The 20,053-nt window shown below is 40.8% G+C and overlaps 1 protein-coding gene across 8 annotated transcripts in view; it reads right to left on the bottom strand.

Annotated features, from left to right (window-relative positions):
- PSD3 (pleckstrin and Sec7 domain containing 3) overlaps positions 1–20,053 on the bottom strand; it is a 342,030-nt gene that overhangs the window by 54,621 nt on the left and 267,356 nt on the right. For all 8 annotated transcript variants that reach the window (XR_009244449.1, XM_058657452.1, XM_058657447.1 and 5 more), the window contains one exon: positions 15,943–16,136. Coding sequence is in view for 7 of the 8 variants with exons in the window: in XM_058657452.1 (XP_058513435.1) it covers positions 15,943–16,136 (194 nt within the window). In the remaining variant the exon portion in view is untranslated. The remainder of the gene's footprint in view (positions 1–15,942; positions 16,137–20,053) is intronic.

The following is a 20,053-nucleotide window of genomic DNA, read 5'->3' on the forward strand; positions in this document are numbered from 1 at the left end:
ACTCCATGTTCCATGTTACAAGTCAGTTCTCACCTATACTACACAGTTCAACAAGTCCACTTGGACATACGATGCACATTTCAAAGAATGAAATGCGTATTTGGGGATGAAAAGACAGGCTTCCATTCTTACTCCAAAAAGAAGGCAGGAAATCTCCCGAAGCAAGAAAATATTCAAAGAGCAATGATGACTATATGCCAGACACGAAAGTTATTGATTTTATAATCCACCAGGAGGTATAAGCTTCATGCAGAAGTTTATACTTGCATACTCAAGCCGCACCCCCACCAACTTTAATTTTTTCTCAGATGAAGTGAGAACAGATTGTGTTTGAGATCTTAGCGTTCCTATTTTTCTACCTTATTCTAAGAGCAGAGTAGTTTTGCCTGCATCAAAATTTTATTCTGTTTTCACTTGGGATCCCCTGATCGCTTCTTTCTCCTTTTCCTCAAATTCCTATCATAAAGACGTCATATGCGGAGAAAGATACAGCAGGCACTTTGTGCACTTTTGTCATTCAGTATCTTCCTTTCCTGCTGCTGCACCATAAACATTCTACTGCTCCCCACAAAAACACAAAACACATTTTCCCCTCACCAGAGCAGAGGCTGGTAAGCCATATATGCAGATGAACGCGAAGGAAGAACCATGGCCTGAAGCCAGCAGTGCAGGCCCTGATGGCAGACCAAAAACCAGGGGACATGCAGGCCTGGGAAACGCCCACTGTGAAACAGCATGTTTCCTTAGATTGTAACACAGCAGTCTCCATGAATGAATTAACAATAGCAACAACAACAACAAAAAATCAGCACTTTGCTGACCCTGGGAACAAAGAAGTGCTCTACTCAAGTTTTGCTATCCCCATACAACATGGACACATCTACCAGATCTATAAAAGGCACAAAGTATTTTAAAGAATTTCTTCCTTCTTTATTTGAGAGGAGAGAGCTTCCACCGCCCCCCTCCCCCCAGCTTACTACACAAATGTATGCAACAGCTAGAGCTGGGGCAGCCTGAAGTCAAGTGCAAGTAATTGAGTCCACGGCTCCCACCTGCTTGTCAGGAACCCAGTGACTTGAGAGTTCGTATCTGCAGGCAACTAGAATCAGGAGCTACAGCCAGATTTGGAATCAAACCCAGGTACTCAGCTATGCGACACAGGCAGCCTAGCAGGCTCACACCTGCCCCCTCAGGACATTTTTAAATTGTCTTGATTCCCTAGTGATGGAATCTGAAAACTGGGCAAAATTCTAGAGTTACTGATCCTGCAGGATGATGAAATGTGTGCCCTCGCTGAGAAGCAATGTCTTAAGGGCTAGGATCTCATATGGGTGCCAGTTCATGTTCCAGCTGCTCCACTTCCCTTCCAGCTCCCTGCTTGTGCAATGGAAAAGCAACAGAGGGTGGGCCAGGGCCTTGGGACCCTGCACCTGCGTGGGAGACCAGGGCCTTGGGACCCTGCACCTGCGTGGGAGACCAGGAAGCACCTCCTGGTTTCAGCTCAGCTCAGCTCTGGATGTTGCAGCTACTCGGGAAGTGAACCAGTGGACGGAGGATCTGTCTCTCCTCTGTAAATCTGCCTTTCCAATAAAAACTCGTTAGTTAGAATAAAAATTAATGACACTTAACATGAAAAGCTGGATAAACTAAACGCCAGTGTGGAACTAGCCTAAGACTTACTCAAAGTGAATTTCAGGGAGTATACCATAGAGGAAGTTGTTAATTCTGTTTACAAGTATTATAGTTTCGAAGCTGAAAGTTTAATTCTATCATTTCATAGTCCAATACTTTATCTTAAATACCATCACTAAGATTTTTCCCTGGGGGCAGAAAGTAATTTACATACTTGTTTGGTCAGAATAATTTCAATCACAAATTAAGCTGCACATAGCCTGAAAAGAATTTTAAATCTATATAGGAGCCTACTTTCACAATTCTTTAGTAAAGAATACACAATTTAAAACCTGTCACCTGGAGTCAGAGCTGCGGCACTGCAGCTTAAGCTGTGGCACGTAATGCCAGCATTCTATGTCACAGTGCTGGCTCAGGTCTCAGGTGCTCCACTGCGGATCCATTTCCCTGAAATAGCTGGAGAAGGTCTAAGTGCCCATGTGGGACACACAGAAAGAGTGCCCAGGTCCTGGGCTTCTGGCTTTGGCTGGGTCAGCCTTGGCCATTTTGGACATTTGGGGAGTAAATTAGCTGAGAGAAGATCTCTTTCCCTCCGTTACCCTCTCTGTGTGTCTGTTGCGGTGACTTTTACATAAAATAAGTCTTCAAAAAAGAAGTTACAGAACATTGTAAATGAGGGTTTGGTTTTAAGCTAGATTTTGAAAAAAACCCAAAGTTTTAATTAGACTTTAACCTTCTCCGTCGTGAATTTGCAGAACAAAACTGAACTGAAATTATGGCAGTCACATAACACTGCAAATCACCACTGACCTTGATCTAGACAAAAGTGAACATTCTGTGTCAGAATCAGGTTTGAAATCAACCTTACATGAATGACCTTGGTCAACACACACATAGCCAATTCCATGTTTCCCTCCCCTCCTCACACAATCTGAACCGACAGCACCTAATTCAGGGGCTAGTCTGAAACTTGGGACACTTGAGTCACTTCACAAATGCAAAGCCTTTAATTGCATGCATGTGTGCATGCATGGGCATGTATACATTTCATAAATTAAAGCTACTGTGTGGGAAAGAAGATGTATCCAATTTTCATGCTAAAATATGAAAGTTTTTACTTTATTCAAGGATTTAGATTTTTCTCTGGTAAAGACCAACATTTCAGAATCCCTTCCCTCGTGTTTACTGGCACATTTTTTACAGGAGGCAGTACTTGGCACACATCACCCTCAACAGCTCACTTTCTGATGTAGTTTTGGCTTCCATTTGGCCCCAATACCTGTCTTAACGTTGGGGAAACCAAATATCTAGACAGGAGAAGTAAGGAAGTACCAGGAGAAGGTACAAAGGCTGATGGGGAATTGTCCCAACCCCTGATGCCTTGGATAAGACTTATGAAGACCCTGTTATCTGCAGTACAATGATTGCAAAGTCAACTTCTCACTAAAGATTAATTCACTAAATTAAGTGAACAGAAAAGGGCCAGGCTGGCTCTGTGGAACCATGAATTGCAAGAATCAGAACACATTTTTCATCTTTGAGGCTAAGAGCCCACTACAAAACTGGAACAGTTTTCAGGAATGTCAGGTCCTGATCCAAATAATGACTGATCTACTCACAGATCTCACCTAGGCTGGGGCCACTCTGCCATCACGGCCTCTTCAGACTAACATACCAGTCTCCTATCATTGACCAAGCAAAGGAAGGCCATGCCTACACCGTGGACTAGCCACAGACCCACAGAGGAGTTGACAGCACATTGTTTAACCCTCACTTTCTGAGATGCACAGCCCTGACTTCTTTGGGAAATCCAGGAACTGAATGATTGCTTCATGACTCCTTCCTCCAAGTACTGCAAATAAATTACTTTATTCCATCACCCGAGAGTAAGTAATTGATTTGCTGCATATTAGGCAAGCAGATCTATTTTGGGGGACTCTAGCAAAACCTCCAAACCAGCTGTAGGGGTATTCCATAATTTCATTCAAAAAGAAGATAAAGAGGAAGAGAGGGAGAAAGGGAGAGAGAACATCTTCCATCTTTTGGTTCAGTCCTAAAATGCCTACATTGGCCAGGCTTGCAACTCAACCCAGGTCCCTCACATGGGTGGCAGAGACCCAAGAACATAAGCCATCATTTGCTGCCTCCCAGAGAGCACAGTAACAAGGAGCCAGGAGCTGATATCCAAAGTGGAGCTGGTACCCAAGCTGAGACACTGTGATACTAGCTGCAGGTATATGTTTAATGACTTATTTATTTTAAAGGAAAGGGGTCAGAAAGCCAGGGAGGGTGGAGGGAGATAAATAGGAGGCAGGACAAAGATCTTCATTCTCTGTTTTATTCCCAAAATGGCTGCAATAGCCAGCTCCGGGCCAGGCTAAGGCCAGAAGCCAGAACCATATCTGGGTATTCCTTGTGGATGGCAAGGGCCTAACAAATTGGGCCATTTTTCTGCTGCCTTCCTAGGCGTGCAAGCAGCAGGCTGGATGGGAAGCAAAGCAGCTAGGATTTGAACTGGCGCTCTGATATGGGATGCTGGTGTCAAAAGAAGCAGCTCAGCCTGCTACGCCACAATACTAGCCAAGTGGCATCCTGTGCGCCTGCATCAAACCAGTCCCTGACAGAGACAATTTCACCGCATACTAAGCTACAAACATGTTTAGACCTAATGTATAAATGAATTATCCTTTGCCCATTGGGGACGGATTTACTAGTAGCCATTCCCAAATGTCGAGGGAGTATTTCAATGGTTGGTGTTATTGTTGGCGTAGAGGGCCGAACACAAGAACAGGCATCCTTAGTCAACAATTACAGCAGAAGTGCGTGGGAGGCAGCAAACACTAAGAGGACCTTGAATATACGTCTTTTCAGGAAAACAGAAACCCTGGAATCACAGAAATATATTTTTAGGTCTTAACAAACTGAGCCTCACATATTCTTAAAATACTCCTCTGTCCTCGTGACTTGCCTGTCACTTTGGTCAAACCTCTCACCCAGGGTTCTCCTCTAAGCCCACCTCTGCGGCACCATTCCTTCACACGTCCTGTTCTCTCCCCTCAGCTGAGCTCTGCTCTTAGCATCACTTAACCCCCAGACGAACCAACAAATACGCATTACTAAACTCCCTGGTTTTCAGTGGAACCTCCCAACAAACGCTGAGATGTGTCTGTGTCCTCAGCCCCAGGAGAAAGAAAACTGGATATTGTAAATAGGCAAGTGAATGGCATTACTGACTAGCATTTTAGAGAATTTATGAGAGTGTTCCTCTGTCATTGAAGTGAAGCTGGCTAGAAAACATGGGCTGTATATTGGGAAAAGTGGAGGTAGGATAAAATTTTTGGTATAGACAATTCTGCTGAGAAGATGTTGGATATGGAAATGAGATACTAGAAGGCATGAAATGGAGTTCCTCCTCCACAGTGCCTTTGATGCACACATTAGACATGATCAGGTTCCAGTCTCCCAGCCTCTACCTCCTCCATTAGCTCGAAACTTCCTTAGCTTACTTTTAATAAAATTAATTCAATAAATTGAGAGTGTGCAGCTAGCCCTGCAGGGTCCCTGAACACAAGACGGATGAGGCCACTTATTGTCATTATAGAAGATATTTGATGTTCCATTTTATCTTGAGGATTTTCCAGGAACTCTGGGTCTCATGCAAGAAGTAACAGCTGTCTAACTAAAGTCTCCTGCTTCCTGCTTATTAAAGTACCCATGGGCCCGGTGCAGTAGCCTAGCAGCTAAAGTCCTCACATTGCATGTGCCAGGATACTATATGGGTGTCGGTTCTAATCCCGGCAGCCCCGCTTCCCATCCAGCTCCCTGCTTGTGGCCTGGAAAAGCAGTCAAGGATGGCCCAAAGCCTTGAGACTCTGCACCCACGTGGGAGACCCGGAAGAGGCTCTGGGCTCCTGGCTTCGGATTGGCGCAGCTCCAGCCATTGCAGCTGCTTGGGGAGTGAATCAACAGACAGAAGCTCTTCCTCTCTGTATAGCTGACTTTCCAATAAAAGCAAAATAAATCTTTTAAAGTACCCACAAGAATGTGATTTGGTGGAGCTGATATTGTGGCAAAATTGTGAGTAGAGCTGCTACCTGCAACTCTAACATTCCTATCTTGATGGCTTCACTTCAGATCCAGCCCCATTCATGGCCTGGGAAAGCAACCGGAAGTGGTTACAGTGTTTCAGCCCCTGCTACCCACACTTGGGTAGACCCAGATGAACTTCTGGCTGCTGGATTTGGCCTGGCTAAGCCATGGCCATCATGGCCATTTGGGGAGTGAACCAGCGGACGGAAGGTCTTGTCTCTCTCCCACATTCCGCCTGATAGATTTCTAAAATTAGTAACAACGTAGTTTCTTCCACCAGTTAAAGAAGGCCATGTACATACATCTCTCAGCCCCAAATTCAATTTGTATGAAGCTTTAATTGTACTTTTTCAAGGAGCCTGGGAATTAAGCAATAACTACCTGACCTTGTTCTGTGTTTTGCCACAAACATTTCATTTCTTGCCCTTATGTCAATATCCATGCGAGAAGCCAGACAAGCAGGCTCAGACTTAGGGACTTCGACAACAAACACCCAGCCTTGGAAGGAGCGACCTGCTTGACAGATTACTATGGATTATCACAAGGAAACAAATCACATCTTAGAAATCTTATGAATGAATCTGACTTTTAAAAATGTGATTTTAATAACTACCTCAAAAAGCTGTGCACTGCAATGTTGTCAATGTCAATAACTTCAATTATGTCAAAGACATGAATACTGAATGCTAAAAAAACCCCAAGCACAGTGATGATTCTTTACAGAATTTCTTGAGCAATGCAGAAGTCACTATGAAACATTTAAAGTGCGACTTTCCAAGTAAGATCAAGGTTAAACCATTGCAGTGCAGGGAAGTGCTGAGTCAGACAAGCAGGTTTACCATGAAACCAGGCTTCCTCAACTCTGCAAGCGCCCGATGACCCAGAGCCCAAGACCCTGCTGAGTTGGTACTTCCACAAATAGCAACTCAACTGAGCCATGGCAAATGGGAGATGGCTCCAGGCCCAGGGGCACCTTTAAAAGGCCTCTGGGTAAAAATAATCCCAAGAGGCCGAGTAAGAGCAGTGAAAGACAGAATGTTGTCCCGTGAAAGTGACGGCAGCCTGACTGCTCATCTCCAAATTTAGGATTTTCAGCTCCAGCCTGGGAAACGTGGTTCTTGACTCCAGCCCTGGGGCCAGGCTCTGCCCTAACACACACAGCGGCCGGCAGGCAGTTCACTGCAACACAACACATCTGAAATGATGTCTTGTAGGTTTAACTAGATTTCCCAACTCAAGTCAAGCTGCTTCTGTGGACCTGACTTCTCTTGGGTATTCGGTGTCCTAAGTCTTATTCCCGTCTTACGGAGTTAGCCCTGTGCCAGATGTTCTTACACTAAACGTGTACAGGCCTCTTCCTTGTTATTACTCCTTAACCAGAACAGTATAGTAACTCTTGACAGAGTATTGGGTATTCCAAGTTATCTACAGGTAATTTAAAGTATTTGGAATGTGTGTAGGTTTTACACAAATCGTGCATCATTTTAGATAAGAGATTTGAGGATCCTTGCATTTGGCATTAAATGTTAGACACCAAGGCACATCTATAATGCAAGAGTCATTAACAGAATGTTTAAAGCAAATGGGAAGTAACTACCATCTTATAATCAGTATTTTTCAACTAATGCAGACTATTTTTTCTATTTGTCATTTTGAAAACTTTTTGTATTTTTAGACATACTATAAAATATTCAATTATATGAGTGTTTTAATTTTTAGAATTTATTCTTTTTAAACTTTTATGGCAAACGCACATATACAGTGAGATGGAGACAAGAGAGAAAGATCTTCCATCCACTGGGGAGTGAACCAGGTCACCCTTATTCAGTAATGGCCACGATTCACAGGAGTGGTAATGTGTGCAATTGGAATATACTAAAGAGCAGCCATGAAGTGCCTCCTTAATTAAGTGAAAATGGAGTTGAGCAAAGAAAAAAATTATATGAGAAGGCTGCTAAGAATGAAGCCATTGGTGTAAGGGTAAGAAAGAAAAAGCAATGTGTGCTAATTTTCATGGTCACACATTGTACTGTGTGAGAGCCACAGTTCATGGACAGCACTTAGTGAAGACGGAAGGGCCCTGGGATGCAAGGTTCAGTACCACCCACACCCTCAGGCATCCTCCGGGAGTGCTCAGACATTCCCTAAAGGTGACAGAAGACTTCCCAAATGCATTTGTTTAATTTTGAATTTTCATCAGATTAGTGGGGAATTTGATGCACTTAATAATTGTGACAGACACAAAACTTATTATTTCTCATAAATATTAACTAAACCTAAAAGGTAAAGCAGAATGAGCCAGTGACAAAATTAAAAGTTTTAAAATCAGATACTACAGCGAAAACTGTGCCTTTCTGTTTCAGAAGGAAATGTGTCAGATTCAGAACATGGATGTTCTGGGGAACTGAAAGATTGGCAGTTTCTATCCTGTTGTTCCTTGTCAAAAGCACTCTTCTAAGAATAGTGGGTGGCACTTCTAAGCAACTTCAGTGCAAGAGAAAGGTACATTTAAAATCAAAGACATACACTATCAAAATGGAACTTAAAAACCCTGGCACTGGGGCTGCCTTGGTGTCAGTCAGGCTAATCCTCCACCCTGTCGCTGGCATCCCATATGGGCTCTGGTTGGGTTTGCTTCTGGCTGTCCCACTTCTGATCCATCTCTCTGCTAAGGCAATTGGGAGGGCAGCAAAGGACGGTTCAACTCCTTGCGCCTCTGCACCTCCATAGCAAACCTGTTAGAAGCTCCTGGCTTCACACAGCCCAAGCTCTAGCCATCATGGCCATTTGGGGAGAGAACCAGTGGATGGAATACCTCGCTGTCTCTCCTTTTTGCATAAAATCTGCCTTTCAAATAAAAATAAATCAATATTAAAAACAAACCCCAAACCATAGTTTTGAACTCTCAGTGGGAAACCATGAGGGGACTTTCTCCATGTAAAACCAGATACGGATCCACTGAAACCAGAAGGTCTAACGACATCTACTACCTGACACTTTCCGCGTATGCCCCTCCGTGCGGCTTTTAACCTTGTCTGCACACTGCACAGTGCTGTGTTCTAGAGCTGCTGCCACAAAGCAGGCAAATAAGGGGAGGGAAAAACCTCAGCCCAGTTTTTAAAAATAGTTGCTTTGCCTCCACTTAAGGAGTCTTTCTCTAACTGGAGAAGACGACTGTCTAATGGAGAATAGACCCATTCCATTTTTATGATCACTTAATTATAGTGTCGCTGTTCCCAATGTTACACAATAGCAAGGAATTCCGCCCGCATTGCCATTATAAACTATTTTCAGCATGTGTGACTCAGGCTGACATCCACTCTCTCAAATTTGACATGTGAGACTAAATTCCCTGTGCAGTGAGAGACCCTCTGAAACCTTCTCAAACAGCTAGCCAGCATGTCTCACACGTAAACCTTTGGAAACAAGATTAAAAATAGGCACCACAAAAGTTGTCACATTTTTACACAGCAATTTGTATCTTAGTATTTGAATTAGAAAGTTAGGGAAACGACTGAAGACTCTATATGGGAACTACAATGGGATTCAAATACCTTAAAGTTATTTCAGCACTACGCATCTTAGCCTCTGCACTTACTCCTTCCCAGCGTCTCCAGCCAGATGTTCCAAAAGAACCTTTATTTTTTTTTAACATGTGAGCAATTTTCCTGACAGTTAATTATCATCACCCCCATAAACAATGTTCTTCTACCACAGCGATGTAATACATTGTGAACAATCTCTGCTGATCTTCTACTGTGACACGGCAGATATAACAGACATAACGCCCTCTCTAGCCTCCCAATACTGCTGTCTGCATTTTCACTGATTATGTCTGATAACATACTTGACTTTTCTTTTTGGTAAAGATCTCCCCCTCAACACAGACACAGTTTAAACATTCCTGAAGAATAAAAATTTCTAATTAAAATGAACAACTTGCTGTTTTGACACTGAATCTCACATTGTGAGGCAATTACTACAATCCAGCCAATGATCACAGCTTATGGAGTTGCCATTTTCTCATGTTACAGTAAATAACAGCCCACATTTTCAGAGTGCCTTTCTGCTCCCTCTATCTGAGGAGCAGAGGGACAGTCTGTGACCTTCCATTCCCTTCTTAGCTTTCACCTCTCAAGGTCTTTCATCTGGACTCTGACAAGGTCATGTTGAACAACATTTACTTTCAACTGTACCACGCGAAGTCTTTCACATTTCTGAATGGGAGCCACCAAAATTCTGTGATTATGGTAAAATCTTGAACATTACTTGGCAATCACAGACTTTCCTTCTTGGTACTAGTTTTTGTTTCTTGCTTTTCTAGTTGCCATCTTTCTTCTGTATATTGCAAAAGAGATACCTCCCGTTTCTTGGATTTTTCATGCCATAGCTATTTCACTGGACATTAAAAATGATTTGAAACACTTATGAGAGAAAATGGTTATCAAGAATAATAGAGCAAGTACAATGTATCACCACCTAACCTAAAAAATAAATTATTGATACAGCTAGACAGCCAGCTATTCCTGATTATACATTTTTCCACGCCCCACCCTTGCCAGGGGTAGCGCTCAATCCAGATCTATTTCTGCACAGGAATATACTAACCTTACTATAAACAATATCATGCATCCTTTAGAACATTATATGTATGTATTCTTCTGCACCTAGCTTTCTTTTTCATTCAATGTTACCATTTTTGAGATTCATCCATGTTAACACCCAGAATTCTATTTCTTTGACTTTCACTATCACATAGTTTCCCACTAACAGGCACTGAGACTATTCGGTGCTACCACGATGTTGCTGTGAATATGTCTCCTCTGCAACACTACACATTTTTATACATATGGATGATAGGAGTTCAAAAAGTTAACCGAAAACGCAATTAAAAGAATGAGTTTATGTTGAAGATTTTTTGTCATCACAGCTAGAAAACTACACGAGTCTCAAGTTTTCATTGTCGCACCAAAACAAACTCATCATCTAATTTTATTTTCCCCACAAGGTTTTTAAGTGCCCTTGTATATACCTTTGATGGCTTAACCGAGACACAAGAATAAGCATTTTCAACTTCATGGATTCTTGTTAACTATTTTCCAAAGTGGTGGTACCACTAATCCACACGTGGGATGAGAGGCCATCTTTCCCAACATTCAGCATTCTGTTAAATTTTGGCCAAGGTAAGGTAACATGTGAAATGGCATTTCACTGTGTGTTTAACATGACCCTCTCCAAGGTATATATATGATAGTCAAACTCTCAAAAGGTAAGGAGAAGGTGAAAAGCCTACAGATAGTGAGAGAAAAGCTCAAGTCAAACATAAAGGAAAAGCCATTCGATTAATAGCGGACTCCTTGGCAGAAAACTACTGGCCAAATAGAACGGGATGATCTATTCCAGGTCTTGGAAGAAACAAATCTGTGGTCAAGAATACTGAATCTGTTAGTCAAAAAAATTGTATCAAAAATATTGTATCCAGCAAAGCTATCTTTTAGAAGTTGAAGAGAAATAAAATATTTTCTAAAGAAGCAAAACCAAAAATAATTCCCCATCACCGGAGAACGTGTACAGAACAATTCTGAAGGGAGTATTATGCATCCTATGCTACTGCTCCAAGAATCCTAACAAGACTCACGAAAAGGCATATGGTAATGCAAACAGATACGCAAAAAACAAAGAGAAGACAATCCCAACCTTAGGGTAACGGAAAGCTACAAAATCACAACAAATAATGACAGGCGGGAAAGAAACAGACCAGGTAAATCAATCAATAAGTAATCCAGAACATACATGGATAAAATGACCCACACTCAAAAGATAAGTTAGCTGAATAGCTATAAAACCAAGACCCAAATAGACACAAAAAAATTCACTTCATAGGTGGGGTCAAATATAAACTAAAAGGGTAGGGTTGAATAGAAGATGTACCAGGGAAATTTAAAATGATAACAAAATAGATAATGCACATATCAAACACTTCAAATCAAAAACTGCTATACAAGACAAAACACAGAGTTGAATCACACATACTACAGAGCGAATGGGTTTGAGACATCATCCAGCATCTACAGACACACAATCTTCTCATCAGCACATGGAACATTTCCTAGGACAGACCATGTATCAGGCCACAAACTGAGTCTCAGTAAAATTATACCATGGATTTTTCCAGGATCACAAAGGAATAAGACTAGAAATCAACAACAGAAAATTTATAAACACATGGGAACCAAACAATACGCTCCGGAATGACCAACAATCCTTCCTAAATTATTTCCAAGAATTGAAGAGAGAAGTCTTCCAAATGCATTCTATGTGCCCAACCCTTGAGAGCAAGTGATAAAACAACACAACAGAAAGAGAAAGCCATGGGCCAACAAACTTGATGAACACAGGTGCAAGAATTCCCAAAAAGCCAGTAAATTGAACCCAACAGCAAAAAATCATTCACCAGCATCAACTGGGATTCATTCCAGAAATGTAAGAATGGGAAAACACACACACAAATGAATAAATATGATATACCACATCAACAAAATAAAGGACAGTAATCATACGATCATGCCAATAGATGAAGAAAAAGCATTTGATAACATTAAATGCCTCTTCGTGGTAAAAAGTCTGGTATAGTCCAAGGACTATACCTCAATATAATAAAATAATGCTCGTTTTCACCACTTTGAACATAGTACTGCAAGTTCTACTTAGAGCAATTAGGAAAGAGAAAGAAATGAAAGGACTGTGAGGCACAGTTGAGGAAGTCAGATGGTTACTGTGTGAAGGTGGCATGGTCTTACATTTAAAACCACAAAGACTCCATCAAGACACTGTTAGAGACTATAAGCAAAGTTACAAGATACAAAATGAATGTATAAAGTTCTGCATTGTTGTTGTAGGCCAGTAATTAATCACCTGAAAGAAAATAAGAAAAGCAATCCTAGTTCAAATAGCTCCAAAAATAGTACATTGGCATAAGGTTAACTTCAGTCTAAATGGTAAAATGTCTACTCTAAATCACTGATGAAAACAACTGAATATGCAGAAATGGAATGATATCCCATAATCATGCATTAAAACAGCCAATATCATTCAAATGTGCATACTGCCCAAAATAACTTAGATTCAATACAATTCCTATCAAAACTGCAATGACATTTTTCATGAAACCAGAAAAAAAAAATCACTGGTGTGAGACTACAAGAGACCTTGAGTGGACACAAGCATCTTGAGCAAAAAGAATAAAGAGGAGACATCACACTATCTCACCTTAAATTATATTCTAAAGTAAGAGTAATTAAAATAGCATGGTACTACCATGAAAAGAGCTTATGGAACAAAAGTTCTCTGTAAATAGACACAATGCATTTAAAGCTAAGATACAATGGAAAAACGATAGTCTTTTAAAAAAACAGTGTGGGGAAAATTGGATAACCACATGAAGAACAACAAAAGTAAAATTCTCATCACCATTAAAAAAATTCAAAAGAATTAAATAGCAACAGTTGAGATTCAAATCCTTGCAACTATTAGAGAAAACATAGGAAAAGAATTTCAGGATATTAGAATGGACAAGGAATTTCTAAATCAGACCCCAAAGGGGTAAGAAATAAAAGCACAAAATAAACAAATGAAATTTCATCTAAAGAACAGAGAAAACCTAGAGATTGGGAGAGAATATTTGCAAGATAAACAAAAAACTCCTTGATAAGGGATTAATACACAGAACATTCGTGGCCTTGGAAATATATACATCAAATAACACCTTTAAAAATGCTCCCTTTTTATCTAAACACATTTCTCAAAGGAAGACATTGCAATGGTCAACAAGTACAAGGAATGAAGTTTCACATCACTAGTCAACTGGGCAATTCTAATCAAACCCACAGTGAGGCGTTCCTTCCCTCCAGCAACCCTGGCTTTTATCAAGAAGACAAAAGAGAGTAAGAGTTGGCAAAGATGCAGAGAAGAGGACATTTTTGTACACTCTAGGGGAAACTACAAATTAGCATTTTCTTTGTGGAAGACAGCATGGAGGTTGCTGCTACAACAGAGCTCTCCTATGACCGTGCAGTCTGATTGCTGGATTATTGCCAAGGGAAACGAGATCCACCTGTGGACGAGACAGCTGCGTTCCCGTGTCGACCCCAGCACTAGTCACAACAGCTTGCAAATGAAAACTCAAGTGTCTGTTCACTTAAGATGCACGAATGAAGAAAACGTCTACGTTTCATATACATTCAGCCACAGAAAGATGAACTCTTGTTATTTTCCTCAATATGGATGGCAGTGGAGGTCATGATGTTAAGCAAAACAAGCCAAACCCAGCAAGATGAATATCATATGATCTAACCTGTATGTGAAGTCAAAAAAAAAAGAAAAATAGATGAGCTCATAGAAGTTAGAAACATAATGGGGACTGGATCCAAAGTTGTGGTACTGTGGGTTAAGCTGCCATTTGCAACGTGACATCCCTACTAAGAGAATCACTTCAACTTCCGGAAGCTCTATTTCTGATCCAACTTCCTGATAACGTGTCTGGGAAAACACTGGGAAATTGTCCAAAGTATTTGGGCCCCTTAGGGGAGACCTGGAGGAAGTTCTGGGCTACTGAGTTTTGGCTTGGACCAGCCCTGTCTGTAGTGACCATTCAGAGAATCAACTAGTGAATGGAAGATTTGTATCTGTGTCTTTCCTTCTGTCTGTCTGTAGCTCTGTCCTTTAAATAATGAACAGAAAGTTTGTAATATATCAAATAGTGTTCCCAGAGGCTGAGAAGGGAAGAGGGAACGCAGGCTTAAGGAAAAGTTGGTAGAAGGGTACTAGCTTGTAAACTACACAGGAGGCCTGAGGTTCCCAAACAGCAGGGTGAGTGTAGACAATGGTTCTGTGTTGTGTTTTTTTTTTTTAACCTGGAAGACAGTAGGATGCTTGCTTTCCGTCTAAAGTCACATTAAATGCTTGAAAGGGATGTTATGTTTACACTGACTATCAGAGTTAACAAAACACCACCAAGTACTTCATAACAAAGCTTCTCTAGATGAGAGTCTAGAGATGGACTTTCTGAAATGAGCTTATCTTTAAAGGGGAAAAAATATGAAAGAATGAATTACAGTAATTCATAAATAACGATAATAATTAAATGTGTCCTCAGAGTGGATTTTAAAAATTGCCAGACAATGGTCTCTTCTACCTAATCAGCACTTCATAAGAAAATAATCTTCCCATAGAACTTTGACTAAAATCTTAATTGATTAAAAAATTCTAGCACAGTGCTTGTTCTGTCTGAGAGTTCACTCCCCAAGTGGCCACAATGGCCAGTGCTGAGCCAATCTGAAGCCAAGAGCCAGGAGCCTCTTCTGGATCTCCCACACAGGTGCAGGGTCCCAAGGCCTTGAGTGGCCCTCAACTGCTTTTCCAGACCACAAGCAGGGAGCTGGATGGGACGAGGAGCAGTTGGGACATGAACCAGCATCCACATGGGATCCCGGCGCATGGAAGGTGAGGACTTTAACTCTCAGGCTACCGCACCAGACCCAACCCACAAATTTTGAGCATACATACCAGGTACCTTAGCTTGTTCAATCCCATAGAATTACTGTTTTACACTCTGCAAAGATTATTCTAATCATACAAACATACTCCATTCCTCTCAAACTTCAATCATCATCTTTCAGAAGGAATCATTTTGTTTCTCAGAGCAACCAGGGGCTGTCCTTCAAATCCTGAATATTTCAATACTTTGCTCCCCACACCCTATCTGTGCATCGTATTTAACATCACACATTGCACGCATGCCGGGGACCTTACACTATCATTCACCCGTGTGCTATAAATGTGCTTTTCTAAATCCCCTGTAATGTAAGTACCATGAACACACGGACCCTGTTCCTTCTGTTAACTGTTGGTGTCTTTGGAGCCTAGGACACAGTAGGTATTCAATATTATTTGCTCAAGTCATGGATAAATAAGTCTGTTAGAGATTGAAAATGAATAGCTTGGAATTCTCTCCCATTTCCAAAGTTCTGTAATTCTGCTTAGAGAAGACTCAGGGTCACAATAGATTTCTGATTCAGGGTTAGAAGCTTTATCAAACTCCAACAGCAGTTTTCTCCATGAGGTAACAGTTTCCTCTACTCCTGACATTATGTCAAATAACTTCACTTTAAATTTTGAGTATAAAGATGAAATAAAATAAACAATGATAAAAGTGATGCTTACTCTTCTTCCCATCCATATCTGCGTGGATTTTCCGAGCCAAGAACCCGCTCTTGTACACAGACGCATTGGGGTCATGAGGAATGTCCAGAAACGGGTTGGTGGTGCTGCCAATGCGGCTGATGGTTTTGGGATGCGTCCCATTGGCCTTCTCATCACTGCCTTCTGAGGGAGACTTTTTTTTCTCTTCATCATCTCTGAGAGAAAAACAAAAAGACTGAGTCCCACACATCCCATAATACTTCAGTTTTTATTCTAAAAGCCTATGTATCGTGACAGGAGCCACTGTGCTAACAGCCACCATTTGTTTACTGTCCCTATGAATCCTATACTGTAAATAACTTGCCAAGGCCACAGATCTAGTAATTAAAGGAGACAATGAAGGTATGATCATGAAATCTACAATGCCTCCCACTGTAATACCTTCACACTCCTTTCCAAACAAGGGAGTTGAATGTTGGTGGGCAGGGAGCATGACTGTAAGGTTTATATTTCTGCAGACACTAGCATAGCAATTGGTCAAAAAATAAAAAAAAAAAAAGTAATTTATGACACAGAGCTGAATGAGCAACGCTGACCTATGTCTCCCAAATAGCAGCCTAATCTCTAATATGAAAACCCAAGGTAAACCTACTGCTGTATGAGGAGGAGAATGGCAAACTCCTAGCTCTGGCATCTCACATGCTCCTCCCCAACCACAGTCAACCTGAGCAGCACCCGACTAGCCACCGAGGCGATCCCTAACTGCCAAGCTCCCTCTTCTGAATCCTTGTTCCTTCAAGCACAACCGATTTAATTCTGCGATGATCATGTACGTTAAGCATGGGGACAGCATAAAATAAATGACCGTGCTCAGCAGAGACGAAGGAAGAACTGAGATGTTTGCAAGATCAAAATATTGCTGATCAAAGTATAATGAAATCACTTAACTTCGCTCAGATGTTTTAATTTCCTGAATGGCTTCTAGTTTCACTGTTGATTAAACCTTGAAACTACTGTGCCAAATATTTTTTACATGAGCTACAAAATTAATAATTATCAAAATGTTTGATGAGGACAGTGACTGGAGAAGAACAGTCTCCAGTTGCATTCAAAAAGTTTCTAAATTAGCTGATACTTAAGAGCTTCAATTAGTGAAAAGTTTATTCCACCAACTAACTTCTCTAGCATCTGCAACAGCCGAAACTGTGCCCAGAGAGGTCAAGCTAGGCTCCCCTGACAGGTGGCAGGGACCTAACTACTTGAGCCAGCACCTGCTGTCTCCCGTGGTTTGCATCAGCGAGAAGTTGGAACTGGAAGCAGTGTGTGAACTCAAACCCACACACTCCAAAATGGGATGCAGAGGCCCAACTGGTGTCCTAAAGACATGGTCCAAATTCTCACCTCTCCGCTGATCATTTATAACTGGAAGTTGCATGAAAACAAATGTAAACATTTACATTTCACTTTTATTTTGGAATTTCGATTTTATGCTGGAATCATTTTATACTTGTAAAGAGAAGACAATTTCCCTATGCTCAGATTTCATTAAAATTTTCAGAATAAAAAGGCTAATAATAATACAATACTCTGAATTAAGTTGCAGAAGTCAGTCTTTGTCATTATCCCTTTTTCTCATTGAGGGAACGTATTAATGCTACTGATGAAAGTAAAAAAAGAAAAGGAAAAAGAAAAAATAGAATAGTCCATGTTCATGGATTCAAAGAATTACTGTAGATAACATGTTCATAACACTTCGAGCACAGTAAAGAGGCAATGCAGTCCCTACCAAAATTTTATGTCATTTTTTATGGGAATAGGAAAAAAGTTTCAAAATTCCTATGTAACCAGAGATGACCTGGAAAAGAAAAAAAAATCTAGAACTCATTACCTTATTTCAAAACTGCATTATCCATAGGGACTCATTGAAGATTTGTTCTACAAGCATGTTATAGGAAATAGTGTACTTTAATCATAAACCCTATGTATATCTTCCCATATACTTTAAATCTTCTCTGTATCACTTACCATTTTAATGCAATGTAAATATTATGTAAATATTACCTATACTATACCATTTAGGGAATAATGGCAAGACAAGAATTCTGTACGTATTTTTGCACAGATGTAATATTTCTTTTGATGGTTTTGGTTCTCAATTTAGATTCATGGGTATAATCCACAGATTTGGAAGACTGGCAGTTTATTATGGATACAATGAAAGACTTGAAATCATAAAGCTACCAGAATGAAAGAGGGGATGTTCTACAACACTGGCCTGGGTAATAACAGGCACCGTTTTAAACTCGGTTTGTTTTTTTTTTTTTTATCAGATTCGTACCTTTATTGGAAGAAATAAACCAAACAAAACCCCAATATCTGTAGTTGATAATGTAGCATTTTCCTTATAAATATCTGTTGTGTATCGGTGGTGGGCTTTGTGGCACAGTGGGCACTTGCTATGGGAAATGGGTTTGCATAAGAGCTGCTCCACCTCAGATCCAGCTTCCTGATAATGCTCCTGAAAATTAACAGAAGATGGCCCAGGTACTGGGCTCACATAACCAACCGGGGTGGAGTTCCTGGAGCCCAGCCTGGTCTTGTTCCATCCCCAGCTGCTTGCAGCCATTAGGAGAATGAAAGAGGGTATACAAGACTGACCCATCTCCTCCTCCCGCCCTGCGTAACTGCCTTTCAGACAGGTAATTAAAATCTTTAAATATGCCACTTAGTAGTACTTATAAGCTATGTCAGAGAGAAAGGTGGGATAGATCGAACAAACTCACAAGTTAAAAATCATGGGTTGTGCATTCCAGTAACAGTCAGCTTTAGCATTCTGTTTACTTCTGCGTTTTGGATGATTATATTGTGGAAATCTGGACTCATACAGCTGCCACAATTATTTTTTCATTCTAAATAGCTTATTTGTGAACTCAGGGTATCCCGAGTATCAATAAAAATTATTCTTAGGTGAATACCAGAAACCAATATGCTAATCTGTAAATGTATAAAGAGCATATGCAACAAATTTTGCATTTTCAAGTTGAAAGCAATTTAAAATACGTATTTACAGATTATTGTAAGCAAAGTGGTTATTATCAGCATAGTGATTAACATGCCTGTTGGAATTCCCACTTCACACATGGAAGTGTCTGGGCTCCAGTCCCAGCACTCCCTGCTATTGTGCACTCTGGCAGGTAGCAGATGACAAGCTGAAGTGTTGGGTCTCTGCAACCCACATGGGAGATTGAGTCCCTGATTCCTGGGAGTTTGGGGAGTGAATAAGCCAATGGGAGCTTTGTTTCTCTGAGATGATCATTTACACAGCCAATTCTTGCAGAATTAAGAAGTATTATGAAGAACTCTACAGTTCAGCACTGCAGAATTGGAACCAAAAGTTCCTACCACTTAATCCAATTAATCAATTTCTGAAAATCAGATGTTATGGGTATACTACGCTGTGAGACTCTAGCCTCTACTATTAAAAAGGAGAGAAGAATGTAACAGTATGCTACATGTGAATCACAAATTCCTAAAATGTAACTAGAGCACTATCAAAATACCTACATTGCATGATAACAAAGTGCTTAACATAATCGTAATTTTAAAAAGATTTATTTGAAATGTAGAGTTAGAGACAGAAACAGATGAGAATAGATGAGAAGAGACATCTGATAGGAAGCTTGAATCAGATGCGGAGCAAGAACTGGAACTCTGGAACACAAGACACTCCATCATGGGACAGTGATGCCTTCAGCACTGTACTACACACCCACCCCACCCCACCCCCATGGTTGCTTGTCTTAAATTGGCAGTCTCACCCTGGTTTCCTCCTAGAGCATCCGATGCTAGGTTGTTCTTTTGGCTACAATCTCTTGCTATTAGGCACTCAGAAGCCTACAATCCACGGCCAGGGAAGAACACTCAACAGGCCCCATACTTTCCCTTTCTTCTCAAGGGAGATCAGGAATTGAGCTGCTTCCTTTAGGTCATGATACAGTGAGTTAGGGAGGGGAAGCATTACGAGTGCTGTGAAATTCACTACTGTTTCAATTGAAGACCTCTTGTTTATTATTGCATAAGTTTGTTCAACTGCTGAAAATTGCTCACTGCTTTTTCTTTTTAAGTTGGATCA

Source organism: Ochotona princeps, chromosome 32 (genome assembly GCF_030435755.1).
Source record: "Ochotona princeps isolate mOchPri1 chromosome 32, mOchPri1.hap1, whole genome shotgun sequence".
Classification (NCBI taxonomy): domain Eukaryota; kingdom Metazoa; phylum Chordata; class Mammalia; order Lagomorpha; family Ochotonidae; genus Ochotona; species Ochotona princeps.